Source organism: Amphiprion ocellaris, chromosome 14 (genome assembly GCF_022539595.1).
Source record: "Amphiprion ocellaris isolate individual 3 ecotype Okinawa chromosome 14, ASM2253959v1, whole genome shotgun sequence".
Classification (NCBI taxonomy): Eukaryota; Metazoa; Chordata; class Actinopteri; family Pomacentridae; genus Amphiprion; species Amphiprion ocellaris.
In genome coordinates, this window is record NC_072779.1 from 34,832,505 (window position 1) to 34,854,796 (window position 22,292).

The 22,292-nt window shown below is 38.5% G+C and overlaps 1 protein-coding gene across 1 annotated transcript; it reads right to left on the reverse strand.

Moving 5' to 3' along the window:
• Nucleotides 1-92: 92 nt before the first annotated feature.
• On the reverse strand, nt 93-22,019 carry LOC111586250 (alpha-1A adrenergic receptor-like). Its single transcript, XM_055016970.1, has 5 exons — nt 21,399-22,019; nt 16,127-16,378; nt 13,502-13,895; nt 4,545-4,666; nt 93-2,824 (listed from the first exon to the last, which is right to left on the reverse strand). The coding sequence occupies exons 1-5, from the start codon at nt 21,705-21,707 to the stop codon at nt 2,552-2,554; spliced, it is 1,350 nt and encodes a 449-aa protein (XP_054872945.1). The 5' UTR covers nt 21,708-22,019; the 3' UTR covers nt 93-2,551.
• Between the last annotated feature and the right edge of the window lie 273 nt (nt 22,020-22,292).

Below are 22,292 nucleotides of genomic sequence, written 5' to 3' on the forward strand. Positions count from 1 at the left end.
AAAAATAAATAAAAGCTCATATAAACAGAAAAATGATGAGTAAATGCACAAAATAAAACCAGTAATTAGTCAGAAACGTTTCTGATAAATGAGTTTTATTCAATTTGAGGTGAAGCTAATTCATTACTGTAAGAAATAGGAGACAAAAGCAAAAATATAGAAAATCAGATTTAAATAACAGCTGAAACAGGAGAAACTGTGGAGAAAAAAACATTTATTCATCTATTTTGTGATCAAAAATCTTTCTTCATAGATTTCATAATTTCACTTTTCATAAATATGTATACAAGCAATATTTGTGTCATTTACACATCACTTTCTTTTTTTTTTCTACATGTAATTAAGCAATCCTTTCATCTTCCACACCTGAATCTCCATCTGTACAGAACGTCTGTTTAAAGGAGCTCAAATCAGCATCACAGCGATAAAAGTTAATGGAAATAAAAAAATAAAAGCTGGACCACAATCCACCTGGAGACACGGCAGCTGTGGATAAATTCTGATTCTGTACAGGATTAAATAACTACACATTTATTTTATAGTGTAAAAATACTTAAAATGTGTTTAAACACAGCAGACTGAGGATGTCACTCTGGAACCTGATGAATGTTTCCCACTTTTAAAAAAAATGTTTACAGATGAACTAAAGGAAAAAACATCAGCAGAATGTTGGATTTCTGAAGCTGAATTCTGGTGGGTTTCAGAGACGATGATGTCGTGCCTTGGCCTCTCTGAATCTGAACATACGTGTTTCATGCCGGTCACGGATCAGAATCTGTAAAAAGTGTTTCATTAAAACCCGTTGAATCATCATCTGCAGGTGCAACACTTCAAACCAGCAGAGAGAAACGTGACGTGAAATCTGCTTCATTTCTTCATTTCATCAAGGCCAAGGTTAGCCTAGCTTAGCACAAACACTGGAAGCAGAGGGAAACTGTTAGTGCGCGCACACACACACACACACACACACACACACACACACACACACACACACACACACACACACACACACACACACACACACACACACACACACACACACATACCCACACACACACACACATCTGAGGGCTGAGTTATGAAGCGAGATCTGAGTGTTTGCAAGTGTGTTGATCTTAAAATCAGAATTTTCAATGTCACAAATGTTTCTGTTTTAACCTGCTAGATCGCCATGGTAACCAATGCCACGCAGCTAGATCACCATGGTAACCGATGCCACGCAGCTAGATCACCATGGTAACGATGCTGCGCAGACGGATCACCATGGTAACCGATGTTGGGTTGTCAGATCACCATTGGTAACCAACGCCACGCAGTCCGATCACCATGGTAACCAATGTTGGGTAGTCGGATCACCATGGTAACTGATGTTGGGTAGACAGATCACCATGGTAACCGATGCCACGCAGCTAGATCACCATGGTAGCCGATGTTGGGATGTCAGACCACCGTGGTAACTGATGCCACACAGTCAGATCACCATGGTAACCAATGTTGGGTAGCCGGATCACCATGGTAACCAATGCTGCTCAGTCAGGTCGCCATGGTAACTGATGTTGGGTAGTCGGATCACCATGGTAACTGATGTCAGGTAGTCGGATCGCCATGGTAACTGATGTCGGGTAGTCGGATCACCATGGTAACCAACGTAGCACAGTCAGATCACCATGGTAACCGACGTTGGGTAGCCAGATCACCATGGTAACCGGTGCTGCATCCCTCTCTGGACTGATTCTCAGAAACTTCCTTTAATTCTGCATCAGAACAACTTTCCTCTCTGACTGAAGGTGGCGCTACAGCGTCAGCAGAGAAATTCCGTCTCTTGAAAACGTGTTTTTCTCTGATTGTTAAAATGTTCTCTGACTGCAGTTTGGAGTTTTGTTGATCCAGTTACCATGAAGAGAGTCTGGTTTGGTTGAACCTGCTTCATATTTCCACCCTCTGAAGCTGCAGTTCCTCTGGCGATCAGCTGGAGGCGCCACAAAACTCTGAAACTCTGAAGCCAAATAAATAAAATTAAATAATACAACAGAAAATAAACAAAACAAGCTAAATCATCATCACCATAGTTCAGAAAAACAGTAGGTTAAGTCTTTTTTTTTTTTTTAGTTTAATTTCTTGTTGACTGGAAATGTTTAAATTTTAAAAACTATTATCAGAGAGTTTGTTGATTTATTGGATTAAATTTCATTTTATGTTTGAGCTTCAACTTTTTTTTTTTTTTTTTTTACCAAAATAGACGTAAAAATTTGCTGATAAATAAAATATTTCTGAACGTGACTTTAAGTTTATTTTGCATCTCAGGTTTTAGTTTGACGTTTTCCTGACTGATTTAATGTTTGTTATTTTAGAGACATTTAATAAAAATAATAACATTTAATTAGAATTTTGAGCCATTTCCTGCATTAAATCCTCTTTTAAACCGTGTTTCAGGTTTCAGCTCCGTAAAGTTGTTTTTCTTTAAGGTCATTCCGGAACCTTCGCTAGCTCCGCCTTGTTTCCCGGGGAGCCGCCGAGGAGGACAGGTACAGTCACGTGACCTCCAGCTGAGTCAGTTCCTGCCAGCGGGCGGAGAGCGCATGCTCGGCCGTCCTCCCGCCGCCGAACCGGGGAGGAGCTCACTGCTGGAAGGGGCGGAGCTCCAGGGCGGGGGGCGGGGTTTGGAGGTGACGCAACGGGGGCTGGGCGTGACGGAGGACAGCGTCTGCTGGCTGCCGTTCAGGAAGGAGGAGGTGTTGGAACTCTGGTGGCTTCGGTGGTTGTAGTTGGTCTGGAAGCCGGGACGCCTCCTCCTCCAGCGGCAGCGGAGGATCCGGATGAAGGCCTGGAGGTACACAGAGTACACAGGAGTAAACACAGAGAATACACAGAGTACACAGGAGTAAACACAGAGAGTATACAGAGTACACATAGAGGGTACACAGGAGTACACACAGGGAGTACACAGGAGTACACAGGAGTACACACAGAGAGTACACACAGAGAGTACACAGTACACACAGAGAATACACAGGAGTACACAGATCAAATACACAGAATACACAGAAATACACAGCTAAAATACATGAAAACACAATAAAAACACAGAAATATACAGAAAAAATACACAGAAATAGATAGTAATACACACAGGAATACACAGAAAAAATACACAAAAATACACAGATAAAATAAACTGGGATACACAGGAAAATACAGAAATACAAAGTAATACACATAAAATACACAGGTAAAATTAAGATAAAATACACAAAAATACACAAGGACAGTCAGCAGTACACAGAGAAAATACACAAAGAGCATAAAAATAAACAAACACAGAAAACACACAAAATCGCAAAAAACCTAGAGTATTAGTAGTACTGTTTGTAGTACTAGTACCTGTTTGAACTTGTGGCTGTAGATGATGGGGTTGTAGTATTATTAGCAGTATTTGTAGTACTAGTACCTGTTTGAACTTGTGGCTGTAGATGATGGGGTTGTAGTATTATTAGTAGTACTGTTTGTAGTACTAGTACCTGTTTGAACTTGTGGCTGTAGATGATGGGGTTGTAGTATTATTAGTAGTATTTGTAGTACTAGTACCTGTTTGAACTTGTGGCTGTAGATGATGGGGTTGTAGTATTATTAGTAGTACTGTTTGTAGTACTAGTACCTGTTTGAACTTGTGGCTGTAGATGATGGGGTTGTAGTATTATTAGTAGTACTGTTTGTAGTACTAGTACCTGTTTGAACTTGTGGCTGTAGATGATGGGGTTGTAGTATTATTAGTAGTATTTGTAGTACTAGTACCTGTTTGAACTTGTGGCTGTAGATGATGGGGTTGTAGTATTATTAGTAGTACTGTTTGTAGTACTAGTACCTGTTTGAACTTGTGGCTGTAGATGATGGGGTTGTAGTATTATTAGTAGTATTTGTAGTACTAGTACCTGTTTGAACTTGTGGCTGTAGATGATGGGGTTGTAGTATTATTAGTAGTACTGTTTGTAGTACTAGTACCTGTTTGAACTTGTGGCTGTAGATGATGGGGTTGTAGTATTATTAGTAGTATTTGTAGTACTAGTACCTGTTTGAACTTGTGACTGTAGATGATGGGGTTGTAGTATTATTAGTAGTACTGTTAGTAGTACTAGTACCTGTTTGAACTCGCGGCTGTAGATGATGGGGTTGTAGTATTATTAGTAGTATTTGTAGTACTAGTACCTGTTTGAACTTGTGGCTGTAGATGATGGGGTTGTAGTATTATTAGTAGTACTGTTTGTAGTACTAGTACCTGTTTGAACTTGTGGCTGTAGATGATGGGGTTGTAGTATTATTAGTAGTATTTGTAGTACTAGTACCTGTTTGAACTTGTGGCTGTAGATGATGGGGTTGTAGTATTATTAGTAGTACTGTTTGTAGTACTAGTACCTGTTTGAACTTGTGGCTGTAGATGATGGGGTTGTAGTATTATTAGTAGTATTTGTAGTACTAGTACCTGTTTGAACTTGTGGCTGTAGATGATGGGGTTGTAGTATTATTAGCAGTATTTGTAGTACTAGTACCTGTTTGAACTCGCGGCTGTAACAGGGGTAGATCACGGGGTTCAGGCAGCTGTTGAAGTATCCCAACCAGAAAATAACTTTAAAGAAAGTCTCAGGAGGACGAAGGCTGCTGTTGAAGGAACCTGCAGACACAAACAAAACAAACAAACAGAACAAAAGCTTTACTTTGAGGCATCAAATCAACACGAGGACTCAAACAGGAATCCTTCATGTACTACTACATAAAACCGGTGTACTCAGGTACAGTTTGAGGTACTTATACTTATATTCCCATCCTTTACTACATTCATCTTTAAAATGCAGTACTTAGGTACAGATTAGTACAACATGTTTCGATATTTTAAAATATTTCCATAAAACGATGCCATTATTAGTGTTTTTAAAAAGTCATTTATAATTCTTTTTAAGTATTTTTAAATGTTTTTGATATTTTTGAACTAATGAAATATTTCTCATGTATTTTTATTCTTTAAATGTTTTTTAAGTTACTAAATACCTCAAAATAGTTAATATATTTTAAATATTTTCTGTTTTTTAATTAGGATTTTGTAAGTTTTAAGAAATATTTTTAAATGTTTTTGAATTGTTAAAATATTTCAAATATTTTGTGCTTCGTAATTATGTTTTTTTTAGTTTTTAAAAAACATTTTAAGTGTTTGTTTTGAGAAAAATCTGCTAGTGCTAAATTGTTAAAATATTTTCATATATTTTTATTTTCAAAATTTGTTTTTTGCTGGTTTTTAAACATATTTTTAATGATTCATTTTATTTTGAAAAATTGAATATTTTTAAATATTTATAATATTTAAAATATTTTGTGTTTCTTTAATATGTTGTTGACAAATTTTAAAAAATATTTTCAATTTTTTTTTCATATTTTGAAAAACTGGGACATCTTTGAATTGATAAAATATTTTAATAATTTTTTATTTCTTAAACATGCTGTTGTTAGTTTTTAAAAATATTTTTCAATTGTTTTTTATATTTTAAAAAGATTTAATATTTTTGAATTATTAAAATGTTTTGATATATTTTATTTCTTATAAGTTTTTGCTTGTTTTTAAAAATATTTTAAGGTGTTTTTTTATTTTAATTTGATAAAATGTGATGTTTTTGAACTGTTAAAATATTTTTAACATTTTGTTTTGCTAATTTTTAAAAATGTTTTTCAATGTCCTTTTATGTTTTGAGAAATGGGAAATTTTAAAATTTCCCATTTCTGAAATTCTGATGTTTTTGAATTGTTAAGATATTTTTCATGTTTTTTTATTTCTTAAATATGTTTTTGCTAGTTATAAAAAAATACTTTAGATGTTTTTTTTTAATTTATTTTGATAAAATGTGATATTTTTGAATTGTTAAAATATTTTTAACATTTTGTTTTGCTAATTTTTAAAAATGTTTTTCAATGTCCTTTTATGTTTTGAGAAATGGGAAATTTTAAAATTTCCCATTTCTGAAATTCTGATGTTTTTGAATTGTTAAGATATTTTTCATGTTTTTTTATTTCTTAAATATGTTTTTGCTAGTTATAAAAAAATACTTTAGATGTTTTTTTTAATTTATTTTGATAAAATGTGATATTTTTGAATTGTTAAAGTGTTTTAAATATTTTCTTTCTTGTGTTTTTGTTAGTTTCAAAAATATTTTTTAAGTATTTTTTATATTTACAAAAATATTTTAAATATATTTTTTATTTCTTGAATATGTTTTTGCTATTTTTTTGTTTTTCAAACATTTTCAAAGTTGTTTTTTATTTTGAAATATGTATTTTTCTTTCTATAGTTTTGCTATTTTTAGATTCATTAAAACATTCAGATTTTTGGCATCGGCTCCCATTTCTCACGTCTCTGAAAAAGTTAAAAAAAAAAAAAAAAGTGCCACCAAGTTTGAACAATATTATAAAAAAATAAAATAAAATAAAATCTCAAAAATATTAAATAAAAAAATAAGCAAATGGTTTAATAAAATGTGAGGAAAAATGCCAGAAAAAAATTCATAAAAAATGTAATTTAATAACAAAGTACTGGACATGATTTTAAAAATAAAGGTCCCACAAATCTATAGTAAAGGAGCGCCACCTGCAGGAGCAAACTGAACGTTTCCTGTAAATTACATTCAGCTGCTGAAGGATTTTTACTGCATGTTGGTACTTCTACTGCAGTACAGGCTCAGAGTACTCCTTCAGAGGTGGACGGAGGTTAATCTCCAGGTTCAGGTGGTTTTATTAGATCCAGGTTCTGTTTGCTCGGCTCATCTGCAGCATGTCAGAGGATTTCTAAGGATTTGGGAGGATCAGAGCAGGTGGATTATTTCCCCCTGAACATGGACTTGTAAGGCCTGAGGCTGCAGACCAGCACTATATATGAAGAACCTCCTGGTGGAACACCTCGCTCCAAACTTGGAAGAAGCTATTCTTGTCTCCCAGAGTTCTGGATGTCAGACATGAAGTAGTGCTCTTCTTCTTCTTCGTTGGTGGAATTAACGCTGCTCTCGTGTCCACATGACGAACACGTCTTCAGAGTCTTCATGAGTTTCCATTTAGAGAAACAAACCTCCATAAATCCACCCAGAAACCAGCAGAAACACCTGAAGCACCAGGAAAACCTTCTGCTCCTTTAATGGGACAGTTTCCATCAGAGCTTCAGGAAAAAAGACCCACGTTTCTGTTTCAGAGGAAGTTTCACCTCCCAAGAACCTCAAAGAGAACACCAGTCCTGACAGATCTGGTGTCTCATGCTGGTTGTTTAATGTGTTCTAATGCTGGTTTGGTGTCACCTTGTGGTTGATTTACATTTTTTATGGTTGTTTGTGTCACATGCTGGTTGTTTGAGGGGTTGTGTGGTCGTTTTTTGTAGACGTTTGGTAATATTGTGTGTTTCTTCTCCAGGACCGACTCAGCTGAGACCAACAGGGAAACATTCAGAGAGTTTTCAGGTTCAACTGCAGGAAGTGTACCAAAATAACAACCGCAAAAAGACATAAAATGACCAGAATGTGATGCAAAAGGACTACAAAAGATATGAAACGACCATGATGCTGCATAAAACAACCCCATAAAGGCATAGAACAACTAAAATATGACACAAAACACCAACAAGATGTAAAACACTGATACAAAACGACAAGAACGAAACACAAAATGATAAGGACAAGACACAAGGCGACAACAACTAGACAAAAAAATGACAAAAACGAGGAACAAAATGACAAAAACGAGACACAAAACAGCAAAAATGACACACAAAATGACCAAAATAAGACAGAAAATCACGAGACACAAAACGACAAAAGCAAGACAAAAAATTTTAAAAATGAGACACAAAACAAGAAAACCGAGACACAAAATGACAAAAACTAAACACAAAACGACAAAAACGAGACACAAAATGACAAAAATGAGACATAAAACAACAAAAACAAGACACAAAATGACAAAGATAAGACACAAAACAACAAAAACGAAACACAAAATGACAAAACCGAGACACAATACGACAAAAGCGAGACACAAAATGACAAAAACGAGACACAAAATGACAAAAACGAAACACAAAATTATAAAAATACAACACAAAATGACAAGAAAAAGACACAAAATGAGAAACGAGACAAAAAAATGATAGAAAAGAGATGGTAATGTCTCTAAAATGTGTACAAATGATCTGAAAACGGTCCTAAACCACTTAAATTCTCAGACTTTGTTAAATGGACTGAATGACCAGCAGCAGGTCGTTCTGCTGACTCAGAGGACAGGTCATGACTCAGCACTAAGCTGCATGGAGGACGACTCAGCAGTTAGTGAGCGTGAAGTTAGAGGACGTCCAGCTTCACTTTTCTCTTCCTGTGAGCTCCATCAGCTCCAGGTTCTCCTCTGGGCTCTGATCCATCGCAGCAGAAAGTAGAGAAAGAACAGGAAGCTGCTGATTGGTCGCTGAGCGGGAAGCTGCTGATTGGTCGCTGAGCGGGAAGCTGCTGACTGGTCGTTGAGCGGGAAGCTGCTGACTGGTCGTTGAGCGGGAAGCTGCTGATTGGTCGTTGAGCGGGAAGCTGCTGATTGGTCGCTGAGGTTGTTTTCTGTCTTTTGATGGTTGTTTTCTGTATTTTGATGGTTGTTTTGTCTTTTTATGGTTGTTTTCTGTCTTTTTATGGTTTTCTGTCTTTTGATGGTTGTTTTGTCTTTTTATGGTTGTTTTCTGTCTTTTTATGGTTGTTTTCTGTCTTTTTATGGTTGTTTTCTGTCTTTTGATGGTTGTTTTGTCTTTTTATGGTTGTTTTCTGTCTTTTTATGGTTGTTTTATGTCTTTTTGTGGTTGTTTTCTGTCTTTTGATGGTTATTTTGTCTTTTTATGGTTGTTTTCTGTCTTTTTATGGTTGTTTTATGTCTTTTTGTGGTTGTTTTCTGTATTTTGATGGTTGTTTTGTCTTTTTATGGTTGTTTTATGTCTTTTTATGGTTGTTTTATGTCTTTTTATGGTTGTTTTCTGTCTTTTGATGGTTGTTTTATTATCTTTTTATGGTTGTTTTCTGTCTTTTGATGGTTGTTTTGTCTTTTTATGGTTGTTTTCTGTCTTTTTATGATTGTTTTCTGTCTTTTGATGGTTGTTTTATGTCTTTTTATGGTTGTTTTGTGTCTTATTTAAGTTTGTTTTGTCTTATTAATTAAAATCCACCTACAGCCTGAAGATGCTGTCAGCTGTAATTGGGATTTACACTACTAAAACTGTAACTTAGCACTAAAAAAGAAGTTTAGTTTAAAAGATATCCATAAAAGCTGCAGAAGAAGCTAATAAAAATTCCACAGAAACAGTGACAGCTCAGTGTTAGATTGATAAAGTGTTTGACTGCTGCTGGGAAAAATCTTTACCAAACTTTAGTTTAGAAATGAAGCTGTATTAAAATGAAATAAAGAAGAAAAGACAGATAAAGTTTGTGCAAAGAATGGAAAAATTAGATTAAAACTCAACAGAAACACATGAAAACCAAACTGCATGAGAACTCCAGCTGAAGGACGTTAGAAGTTCAGATTTTAAAGCTTTAAACTCCGTCCTGCTCAGCAGCTTCAGGTCTCAGCTGCTTTAAAAAAAGTGGAAAGACATTAATCTGAAAACTCTCCTCACATTCATGACTCATTTTAGGTGTCAGAGTTTCATCTGAACAAACAACATTTGTTCAGCACTTCAATGTAAAACAGGGAGAGACAATAAAAGTGTGAAGACGTCTATTTAAATGACCACCAGACTCTGGGTTGGATTTGATTCTCTGCTGCTGGTTTTCAGTGATTCCACTGTTGATTTGGACGATCCCATTCAAACATCTGAGAATATTTCTAACCTGCCGGTCACTTCGTGGTTAAACCTGAACGTTTCGTTGGAGGACGGAAATCAACTCCCAGTGTCACATAAAACAACCAAAAAATACACAACACAACCATAAAAACACATAAAGCAACCAAAAAAGACACAAAACAACCTTAAAAAGACAGAAAACACCATAAAGACAGAAAAAAACATAAAAAGACACAAAACAACATAAAAAGACAGAAAACAACCATAAAAAGACACAAAACAACCTTAAAAAGACAGAAAACAACCATAAAGACAGAAAACACCCATAAAAAGAAAGAAAACAACCATAAAAAGACAGAAAACAACATAAAAAGACAGAAAACAACCATAAAAAGACAGAAAACAACCATAAAAAGACAGAAAACAACATAAAAAGACAGAAAACAACCATAAAGACAGAAAACACCCATAAAAAGAAAGAAAACAACCATTAAAAGACAGAAAACAACATAAAAAGACAGAAAACAACCATAAAGACAGAAAACACCCATAAAAAGAAAGAAAACAACCATAAAAAGACATAAAACAGCCATAAAAAGACATAAAACAACCATAAAGACATAAAACAACCATAAAAAAACAGAAAATAACCATAAAAATACAGAAAACAGCCATAAAAAGACAGAAAACAGCCATAAAAAGACAGAAAACAACCATAAAGACAGAAAACACCCATAGAAAGACAGAAAACAACCATAAAAAGACAGAAAACAACATAAAAAGACAGAAAACAGCCATAAAAAGACAGAAAACAACATAAAAAGACAGAAAACAGCCATAAAAAGACACAAAACAGTCATAAAAAGACAGAAAACAATCATAAAAAGACAGAAAACAGCCATAAAGACACAAAACAACCATAAAGACACAAAACAACCATAAAAAGACAGAAAACAACCATAAAAAGACAGAAAACAGCCATAAAAAGACAGAAAACAACCATAAAAAGAGAGAAAACAGCCATAAAAAGACAGAAAACAACCATAAAGTCAGAAAACAACCATAAAAAGACAGAAAACAACATAAAAAGACAGGAAACAGCCATAAAAAGACAGAAAAACAACCATGAAAAAACACAAAACAACAATGAGTCATAAAACAACCATAAAATGATAAACAACCATAAAGACGTAAACAACCATAAAAAGACGTAAACTTCATCTTCAGGCTGTAGGTTGGTTGTAATCAGGTGTCTCAGAATCAGGAGGATCCGTCACCAACATGACTAACAAACTGAAACTACAAACGTCGGTGATCAAACTCTCTCATGACGGCTGTAATCTGTTTGTCCCTCACGTTGTCATGGAGACAAACGCTGTTCTGCTGACGTGGAGAACCAGTTAAATGCAGGAACATCTACTTTTGCTATAGCAACGGCTGTTTCCATTCCAGCGGATGCTAATGTTAGCATAGCCCTAGCACAGCACCATGACCTCCATATCCAGAGGAGATCAGAGCGTTAGCCGTGGACTTAAGGACGGTTTGACCCCAAACTACACCAACACATCAGCTGTTCCTCTGGAGAGGCTTCAACCAACAACACCTCCACACTGGGGTCACCTGGACACACCTGGAGCTACCAGGAGGCCCTCACAGGTACAGACATCACCTGAAGCTTCCTACTGCTGGAACATCTTCAAGATCTAGATGTTTCCAATCACCACCAATCAAACCCTTTTATGACTTTCTATTGTACTTTTGTGTCTTATTGTGGTTGTTTTATGTCTTTTTGTGGTTGTTTTGTGTCTTTTTGTGGTTGTTTTATGTCTTTTTGTGGTCGTTTTATGTCACACTATCCTTGTTTTGTCTTATTATGATTCTCTTATGTGTTTTTATGGTTGTTTTGTGTCTTATTATGGTTTTTTTCTTGTTTCTCCACACTATGGTCACCTGAACACACCTGTAACCCCAGCTGGAGGCCCTCAGAGGTAAAAACATGACCTGAAGCTTCCTACAGCTGGAACATCTTTAAGAATCAGGACTTGGAGGAGACATCAGCTGGACTCAGACAGAATTGTGTGGACAAACACATCCAGATGTTTCCCAATCACCACCAATCAAACCCTGGTCCTACACCTCCTCCAGGTCTGGAGCAGCTCCTATAGAGTCAACCTGAGGAGAAACATCTGGAAGCTAATGCAGAATCTTCAGAACATCTACAGGACAACGACTCACCGCTCACAGAAGATCCAAACTGCTTCTTAATGGTGGAATCAGAAGAACGATCCTCAAACAGATAGTAGTACTTCGTTAGTACTAATTATCCGGTTTATTTATTTACCATGACGGAACAAAGATGGACCAATCCAACACAAACTACGGGGACAACAAAGACCTTCTGTTCTGTTGATAATAAACTCATTTTAGGAGCTTTTAGGTCATTTTGTTGATTGTAACTTTCACTTCATTCTCTTCTACACCACCCTTCCAAAGACAACTTCATGTTTTCCATGAAAAGTTCCCCTAAAATGCCATTTTTCTGTTGTCCCACCCCCCCGAAGACCAAACTGAATCTCTAATAAAACAGTTAAAATGAAATCTAAATCTTCTTTTTCTGGTTGAATTTTTTATTCATGTCTCTTGTAATTGTGGGAACGTGTCCCACAACATATTAGCATAACCTGTTGATGACGTTTTTGTTAGTTTGTGTCTCAGTTTTGTCGTTTTAGGTCTTGTTTGCGTCATTTTGTTTCTTGTTTGTGTTATTTTTGTCTCGTTTTTCTCATTTTGTGTCTTGTTTTGGTTAATTTGTGTCTCATTTTTGTCATTTTGTGTCTCATTTTTGTCATTCTGTGTCTTGTTTTTGTTTTTTGTCTCATTTTTGTCATTTTGTGTCTCATTTTTGTCATTTTGCGTCTCATTTTTGTAATTTTGTATCTCGTTTTTGTTGCTTTGTGTCTCATTTTGGTTCATTTGTGCCTCGTTTTTGTCATGTTGTGTCTTGTTTTTGTCATTTTAGGTCTCGTTTTTGTCATTTTAGGTCTCATTTGGTCATTTTGTGTCCCATTTCTGTTGCTTTGTGTTGCATTTTCATTGTTTTGTGCCTCATTTTTGTCATTTTTTGTCTCATTTTGTCATTTAGTGCCCCATTTTGTCATTTTTTGTCTCATATTTGTCATTTTGTGTTTCGTTTTTGTCATTTTGTGTGTATAACAAACAGAACATGGAATAAAAATGCTACCACTGAGGTGTAAGCTAACCCAATCAAGCCTTTGATAGCTTATTACCTATTACTGATCAATATGGAGCAGAAAACTGGAAAACAGAAGGTTTGTTTTTCAAAAATTTAGAAGCCTAAACATCCTCCAGCTCTGGAAGGACCCTGATATAAATATACACTACCATTTAAAAATTTTCCATAAAAAGTTCCACTTTTATCCATGTTCTAACATAATTAATCATCAATGACCAACACCATTAGCTAACACAATGTAGCATTAGAACACAGGAGTGATGGTTGCTGGAAATGTTCCTCTGTACCCCTATGGAGATATTCCGTTAAAAATCAGCTGTTTCCAGCTACAATAGTCATTTAGCACATTAACCAGCTCAGTGGTTCAGATGGAGGTTTGTGGGTTAGCTGCTTCCTGTTCTGTGGAGTGAACCTACCGATGGGCAGAGCCAGGAAGAAGGGCAGCCAGCACAGGATGAACATTCCCACCACCACGCCTAGCGTCTTGGCCGCCTTCTTCTCCCTGGAGAACTTGAGCAGCTTGACGGTTAGCGTGCTGCGAGCGGCCGAGGCCCCGCCCCCTCCGGCCTTGGAGGCGGGGCACAGCTCCTGGACCTGCTGGTTCTTGCAGTGGATCCTCAGCGTCAGCTCTCCGGAGCCCTCGGCCCGCTCCTTCATCACACCGGCCTCCAGGTTTTTGGTGGTGCGTTTGGCCACCACGTAGACCCGGCAGTACATGGCCAGGATGACGGCCAGGGGGATGTAGAAGGAGCCCAGTGACGAGAAGAGGGCGTAGAAAGGTTCCTCAGTGATCAGACAGACGGTGTCATCCTGCAGAAACATCAACAAGAAGATCCAAACCCATCGGTCAGTGTCAGGAAGGATCCACTCATTTGTTCAGCTCTTAGAATTTAAGGGGGAATTCATGAAGTCTGTCGAGGCTGAAACATGGAAACAGATCAACATCTACAGCAGCGGTGTCAAACTGAAACTAAACAAAAAAGAGACAAAAAATTTTGATAAAAGTGGACAAATGACAACAAAAAATAGACAAACAACACAAGCGAGACAAAAAAAACACAAAATGACAAAAACGAGAAACAAAACGACAAGAACATGAGACAAATGACAAAAGTCAGACAAAAAAAGACAAAAAGCAACAAAAACAAGACTAAATATTACAAAAGCGAGGAACAACGACAAAAAACGAGAAACAAAACAAAAAAGAGACAAAAAATTAGACAAAAAGTTACAAACAACAAAAAAATGGACAAATGACACAAATGAGACAAAAAATGACAAAAGCGAGAAACGAAACAACAAAAAACAGACAAGAGAGACAAAAAACACGAACCAAAAATGACAAACAAAACGACAAGAACATGAGACAAATGACAAAAGTCAGACAAAAAAAGGCAAAAAACAATAAAAACAAGACTAAATATTACAAAAGCGAGAAGCAAAACGACAAACAACTCTCAAAACAAAACAAAAGAGACAAAAAATTAGACAGAAAAGTTACAAACTAAAAAAAAATGGGCAAATGACCAAAAATTAGACTAAAAATGGCAAAAGTGAGAAATGAAACAACAAGAAATAGACAACTAGAGACAAAAAAAACCACAAAACAACAAAAACATGAGACAACAGTCAGACAAAAAAGACAAAAAAACAACAGAAACAAGAGAAAATATTACAAAAGCCAGAAACAAAGCAAAAAAGAGACAAGAAAATTTGACAAGAAAGCTACAAAGCTACAAAAAATGGACAAACGTTACAAATGAGACAAAAAATGACAAAAGCAAGAAACCAAACAACAAAAAATAGACAACATATGCAAGACAAAAAAATGCACGAAACAACAAAATGAGAAACAAAACGACAAAAACATGAGACAAACCCCAAAAAAAACCAAAAAAAGAAAAAATACAACAAAAGCTGGACAAAATATTACAAAAGCAAGAAACAGAACAAAAGAAGAGACAAAAAATTTGACAAAAAAGTTACAAAGTGACAAAAAAATGGACAAACGACACAGGTGCATGTCGGGTACAAGTGCATGTCGGGTACAGGTGCATGCCGGGTACAGGTGCATGCCGGGTACTGGTACCTGCCGGGTACAGGTGCATGCTGGGTACTGGTACCTGCCGGGTACAGGTGCATGCTGGGTACAGGTGCATGCCAGGTACAGGTGCATGCTGGGTATAGGTGCATGCCGGGTACAGGTGCATGCCGGGTACAGGTGCATGCTGGGTATAGGTGCATGCCGGGTACAGGTGCATGCCGGGTACAGGTGCATGCTTGGTACAGGTGCATGCCGGGTACAGGTGCATGCCGGGTACTGGTACCTGCCGGGTACAGGTGCATGCTGGGTACTGGTACCTGCCGGGTACAGGTGCATGCTGGGTACAGGTGCATGCCAGGTACAGGTGCATGCTGGGTATAGGTGCATGCCGGGTACAGGTGCATGCCGGGTACAGGTGCATGCTGGGTATAGGTGCATGCCGGGTACAGGTGCATGCCGGGTACAGGTGCATGCTTGGTACAGGGGCATGTCGGGTACTGCTGCCTGCTGGGTACTGGTGCATGCTGGGTACAGGTGCATGCTGGGTACTGGTGCATGCTGGGTACAGGTGCATGCTGGGTATAGGTGCATGCCGGGTACTGGTGCATGCTGGGTACAGGTGCATGCTGGGTACTGGTACCTGTTGGGTACTGGCACCTGCAGGGTACAGGTGCATGCTGGGTATAGGTGCATGCTGGGTATAGGTGCATGCCGGGTACAGGTGCATTCCAGGTACAGGTGCATGCTGGGTATTGGTACCTGCGGGGTACAGGTGCATGCTGGGTATTGGTACCTGCGGGGTACAGGTGCTTGCTGGGTACAGGTGCATGCCGGGTACAGGTGCATGTCGGGTACAGGTGCATGCCGGGTACTGGTGCATGCTGGGTATTGGTACCTGCGGGGTACAGGTGCATGCTGGGTACAGGTGCATGCCGGGTACAGGTGCATGTCGGGTACAGGTGCATGCCGGGTACAGGTGCATGCTGGGTATTGGTACCTGTGACGGCGGCTCCTTCCAGCCCAGCAGCGGGCCGATGGAGATGACGATGGAGAGGATCCAGACGCCCAGCATGGCGAGCAGCGCCCTCTTCTCGGTGACGATCATGGGGTACTGCAGCGGGTAGCGGACGCCGATGTAGCGGTCGATGGAGATGACGCACAGCGACATGATGGAGGCGGTGCAGCACAGGACGTCCACCGCAGCCCAGATGTCGCAGAAGATGCGACCGAACACCCAGTAGTCCAACACCTGAAAAGACATGGCACACCTGAGCTGATCGGACTGTGATCCGCTGTTTGTCGACGACTCAATTCGCTTCACTTCAACAAGAAGAAATAAAAACTGTTGAAATTCAGTGAAGATTCTCTGCTTGTAGATTATTTTCTGGTTTCTGTGACAGTAAACTGAAAATCTTTGGATGGAACAAGACATTTGAGGAAACGGATCCAAACTTTTCACCATTTTCTGACCTTCCAGAGACCAAACCAACCAACTGGACGTCACGTGATGCATTTAGGGATCGTCGGAAAGGTGAAAATCTGTCAACTATTTCTGTTTTAGAGTTTCTTACCAGGAAAAAGGACGCAAGTTTGATGGTTTTCTACAGAGAAGTATTTAGCTGCCATCCACTGAATTAGAAACCAATCATTTTTATAATCAGTTGTTCAAACTGATCAAGAAAAAAAGTCAAATTCTCTGATTTCAGCTTCTTCAGTGAATATTTTCTGGTTTCTTTCCTCTGTGACAGTAAACTGAAGCTCTTTGGACTAAACATGATGAAGCTCTGATCCACATTAATCAAACTGCTGATGGTTAATCCAGAAAATAATCCACAGATTCAGAATAATAAACAGTAAAACTAATCATGAATCAGTCCAGGTGTGGATTGTTTGACAGAAACTACAATTTAAATCTCTATTTTTGGCTGATTTTAGGACTAAAACCAACATTTTAATCAGCATTTTCATTATTCTGATTATTGCTCTGGTCATTAGGGTTTGAGCGCCACACAGTGGTTAGAACCTTGTTGGAATGAAAGAATGACAAAAGAAACACATTTCTGAGACCCTAAACATACTCGTAAACACATGAAAATTTACATACACACCAGGACCAGTGAAAAAATTGATATTTTAGGGGAATTCCACCCATGTGTGGCTCAATAGCGCCTCTTGCGATGTTATAAAAATCCAGTCCCTGAACCACATTTCACCTACAACTATGAAATTCGGTAAGTGTAACTCATCAGGACACACAAAAAAGCCACTTGCACAAATACCCAAAGCCAAACAGGAAGTCTGCCAATTTGAATTAGGATTTTTTTTGGGGGCTGCACAGTGGCGTAGTGGTTAGCACTTTCACCTTGCAGCTAGAAGATCCCTGGTTCGCGTCCCGGCTTTCTTTCTGCATGGAGTTTGCATGTTCTCCCTGTGCATGCGTGGGATCTCTCCGGGTACTCCGGCTTCCTCCCACAGTCCAAAAATATGCTGAGGTTAATTGATCATTCTAAATTGCTCGTAGGTGTGAATATGAGAGTGATTGTTTGTCTCTGTATGTAGCCCTGTGACAGACTGGTGACCTGTCTAGGGTGTCCCCTGCCTTCACCTGAGTCAGCTGGGATAGACTCCAGCCCCCCCATGACCCTAGTGAGGATTAAGTGGTGTATAGATAATGGATGGATGGATGGATTTTCTTTGGACATTTTCAAAAGCTATGAACTCAAACAGGGTGACCCCATTGATCGATATATACAGGAGGTCCTTGACTTATGGCGGAGTTCTGTTCCTATGGTGTGATGTAAGTCCATTTTCGCCGTAAGTCGGAACTCCGACAAAAATGTCAACAAAGCCATTACGTTCATCATGATATTGATCAGTTTACATTTTTGTACAACTACAGTAATTTTTTTCAATTTTCAATTCAATTTTATTTATATAGCGCCAATTACAGTCAAATTGTCTCGAGACGCTTTACAGAACCCATATGCCTGACCCCCCAGAGCAGCCCTAAGGAGACAGTGGCAAGAAAACACCCTTTTAACAGGGAAAAAACCCTCGAGCAGCACCCGGCTCTAATGTGGGGGAACCATCTGCTGCTGGCCGGGCGGGTTGAGAGGGACAGAAGAGAAAGAGAGGTGGAGGGGTAGAGGGTTAATGAAAACAGTCATTAGCTCACACTGAAACACAACTCAGTAGGAAAATCCATCCATGTTCTTCCTCTTATCTGGGGTCGGGTCGTGGAGTCAGCAGATGAAGCAGGTCATTCCAGACGTTCCTCCTCCCAGCAACACTTTCCAGCTCTTCCTGGAGGATCCTGAGGTGTTCCCAGGCCAGATGAGATATATAATCCCTCCAGAGGATTCTGGGTCTACCCCAGGGTCTCCTCCCAGGAGGACATGTTCAGAAAACCTCCAAAGGAAGTCTCCCTGGAGGATCTGAATCAGATGTCCAAACCACCTCAACTGGTTCCTTTAGAGGTGAAGGATCAGCAGCTATACTCCGAGCTCCCTCCAGATGTCTGAGCTTCTCCCCCTATCTCTAAGGCTGAGCCCAGCCACCCTACAGAGGAAGCTCATTTCAGCTGCTTGGATCCACGATCTCATTCTTTGGCTCACTATCCAGAGCTCATGACCATAGGTGAGGGTTGGAACGTAGATGGATGGTAAACTGAGAGCTTCTCCTTGAGGTTTAGCTCCCTCTTCACCAAGGTGGCGTACAACCGGAGAATGGAAACAAAGCCGTCTGATAGCGCCACGTGACGATGTATTCATCCACTCCACTCACAAACTAGTTCCACGTCACCAGTTCTGACGTAACGATGAAACACCATAGGTCGAGGACGTTGTAAACCGAGGACCTCCAGTATTCTGGATGTCTCCCCGTGGAACAGGAAGTGCTGTCTAACTAGCCTATACATGCTCCACTCTGCCTCAGTCTTTACATGTGTGATCAGAGTCCTGCCCTGATGGATTCCATACACCAATATACATTCACAGTGATAGTGCAACCTGGTGGATGGACAGGAAGTCCCGCATAACTAGCCTGTACATGCTCCAATCTGTCTCAAACTTTACATGTGTGCTAAGAATCCAGTCCTCATTACATCCATAGTCCGAAATACATTCTCAGTTGCAGCGCCACCTGGTGGACATGCATTTATTTTCTGATCAGCCAGGATGCGAAGGCCCGTTCAACACTGCTTGCAGCTTTAATTAGTATTGTTTTGTCTCTAAAATGTCCCAGGATGGTGAAAACATCGATGGCAGAGTCCTAAAACCAACGGTAATGTTACGTTCAGCAGCAGACAAACATGTTTTCAGATAAATCATGTTAAAGGACATTTCTCCATCTGGATCTTCTAAAGGAGAAAATGTATTTTTAGCAGACTGAATTAGCTGGAGGGTAACAGATATGCTGCTTGAAAATTATTTAAACAAACTGAAGAGGATATTTCTTTCATTTTCTTGACTTCTGTCTATTTTCAGCTCCTTTTTGCTCCCATATTTGTTTCCTTCATTCCAGGCAGAGCTGCAGCTAACGGCTATTCCCATGATTGATTTACGTTCTGCATGAATCCTTCAGCTGGTCAGTCTCTGAAAGGCAGGAAAATGTTTAAAAATATGGATCAGAGTTTCCTCAGATGTCTGGTTTAGTCCAGAGATGTTCAGTTTACCGTTACAGAGGAAAGAAAGCAGAAGATATTCACATCTAAGGAGCTGAAATCACAGAATTTAGACTGTTTTTCTCCCAGAAATGACTCAGTGGAAACAGCTCCTGTTTAACAGCTCTACCGTCCATCTGTCACATCATTAGTATTAATTTAAACTGTTTTCAGTTCAGATTTATTCAGTTTACTGTCATTTAAAAGAAAGAAAATCCAAAATGTGACTTAGATAAGCGACTGGAGACAATAAATATTCAACATTCTGTCCTGAAAAATGAGACAAACAGTTTGTTAATGATTTGTTCTTCATTTCTTTCTCTCTTTCTGTTGCCTGATCTCCTCCTTCATCTTTATTTTTATCTTTTTTTGCTTCTGATAGATCTGGTAAACATCCAGATCTGCAGAATAAGCCATAAAAAACTTCCGAATTACTGAAGCAAGCTGGAAAAAACCTGTTGGAACTATTTTACATCATCATTATCTCCTCTTTTCTTCCAACCTGCCTATATTCTCTGTGTTCCTGCTTTCATCTAACAGATTATTTATATTATTATTAATATTATTATTCATGTTATTATTGTTGTAAGGTCAGAACTTAAATCTTTAAACAGGTTGTCTTCGACCGCACAAAGAAAACCACTGAATCTGACTCACAGGAGAAACTGGAGGCAGGGAATATTCAACATAATCCCCTGAGAAAAGAAAGATATAAATAAACTCTATAAATAACCAAAATAATTACATTCTACAAATAACTGATAGAATTACATTATATAAATAACTGGAATAAATGAAATATATAAATAAATAATATAAATATATAAAAAAAACTGATATAAATTAAATATATTAATAACTTACATAAATAAAATATATATAAAAAATACTACATATTAAACATATTAAGGAATTACATAAATTAAATCTATAGGTAATTTAAATTAAATATATTAATAACTGACATAAATGTAATATATTAATAAATCATATAAATTTAATATATAATAAATGAATAAATAAATAAATACATTAATAGATAATATAAATTAAATATATTAATAAATCATAAATATTAAATACATTAATAACTCATATAATTTAATATATTAACAAATTATATAAATTAAATATATAAATAACTAACATGAATTAAATATGTTAATAAATATAAATTAAATATATTAACTGATGTAAATTTAATAATTCATAAATTGTATAAAATAAATAAATAAATAATGCATGTCAATGTCAAACAAATAATACATATTACATATATTAATAAATGATATAAATTAAATGTATGAATAAACAATATAAATTAAATATATTAATAACTGTCACAAAGCGTTTCCTGGCTGATTAAAGGTTTCTTTCCTTCTCTCTGATCTCCTTCATTATTCATCCCTGATCAGCTGATGAGTGATCTATAAGTGATGGATAGGTGATGGATAAATGATGTGATGGATAGATGATGGATAAATGATAAGTGATGGATAGATGATGGATACATGATAAGTGATGGATAGATGATGGATAGGTGATACGTGATGGATAGGTGATGGATAAATGATAAGTGATTGATAGGTGATCGGTGAGCGGTACGGACCTCCAGCGTGGCGGACACCGGCAGCACGGTGGTGCTGAGCAGCAGGTCTGCTATGGCCAGGTTGATGATAAAGTAGTTGGTGGGAATCCTCAGGTGCCGGTTGCAGACCACAGACAGGATCACCAGGATGTTCCCCACGATGGCGAAGCTGATGAAGGACGCCAGGACCATCCCGACCGGCACCGCCCGGCGCAAGTTCAGCGGGGCGCCCGGAACACCGGAGCGGTTGGAAGAGGAGTTAGAGTCCTGCAGCGGTGCCTCGGTCCCGTCGTAGAGATCCGCGGAGGAGCCGTTAGTCCACAGACTCATGGCGGGTCACGGACCGGGACTTTCGCTCACTTTGAAGGGTTCTGGTTCGGAAGCGGTTTGGTTCTGGCCGGTGGAAACTGCTCAAAGTGTCCGATAAGGCTCCGTTTCACCGGAGAGGTGCGCGGAGCGGCAGCAGGTGGAGGCTCGGCTCCGCTCGGCTCGGCTCGGCTCGGTTCGGTTCGGTTCGGGCTCCCCGGAGCTCCTCCTCGGGTTCCTGGTTCTCGGGTCTCTGTGTCCTTTTATGGTCCAAGTGTCTCATGTGGGAAAGTTCCGAGTGAAGCCGGAAAAAAAGGAAAAGACAGGAAGAGCTGCATCCTCCCCTCATCTGTCACTCAGCTCTGACGTCACACCTCACAGTAATCAGATTACTCCTAGCAGCAGAGTACAGTCCCTGGTATCAGATTACAAACTACTCTACTGATTTATATCAAAATCAGAATCCACAGCAGGAACTAAACTGGTGAATCCAGCTTCATTCCTGAGATTCTTCACTTCCTTCAGTCCTTCAGAAGAGTATAAAACCAGTCTGAAACCAGTCTAAAACCAGTTTAAAACCAGTCTAAAACCAGTTTAAAACCAGTCTGA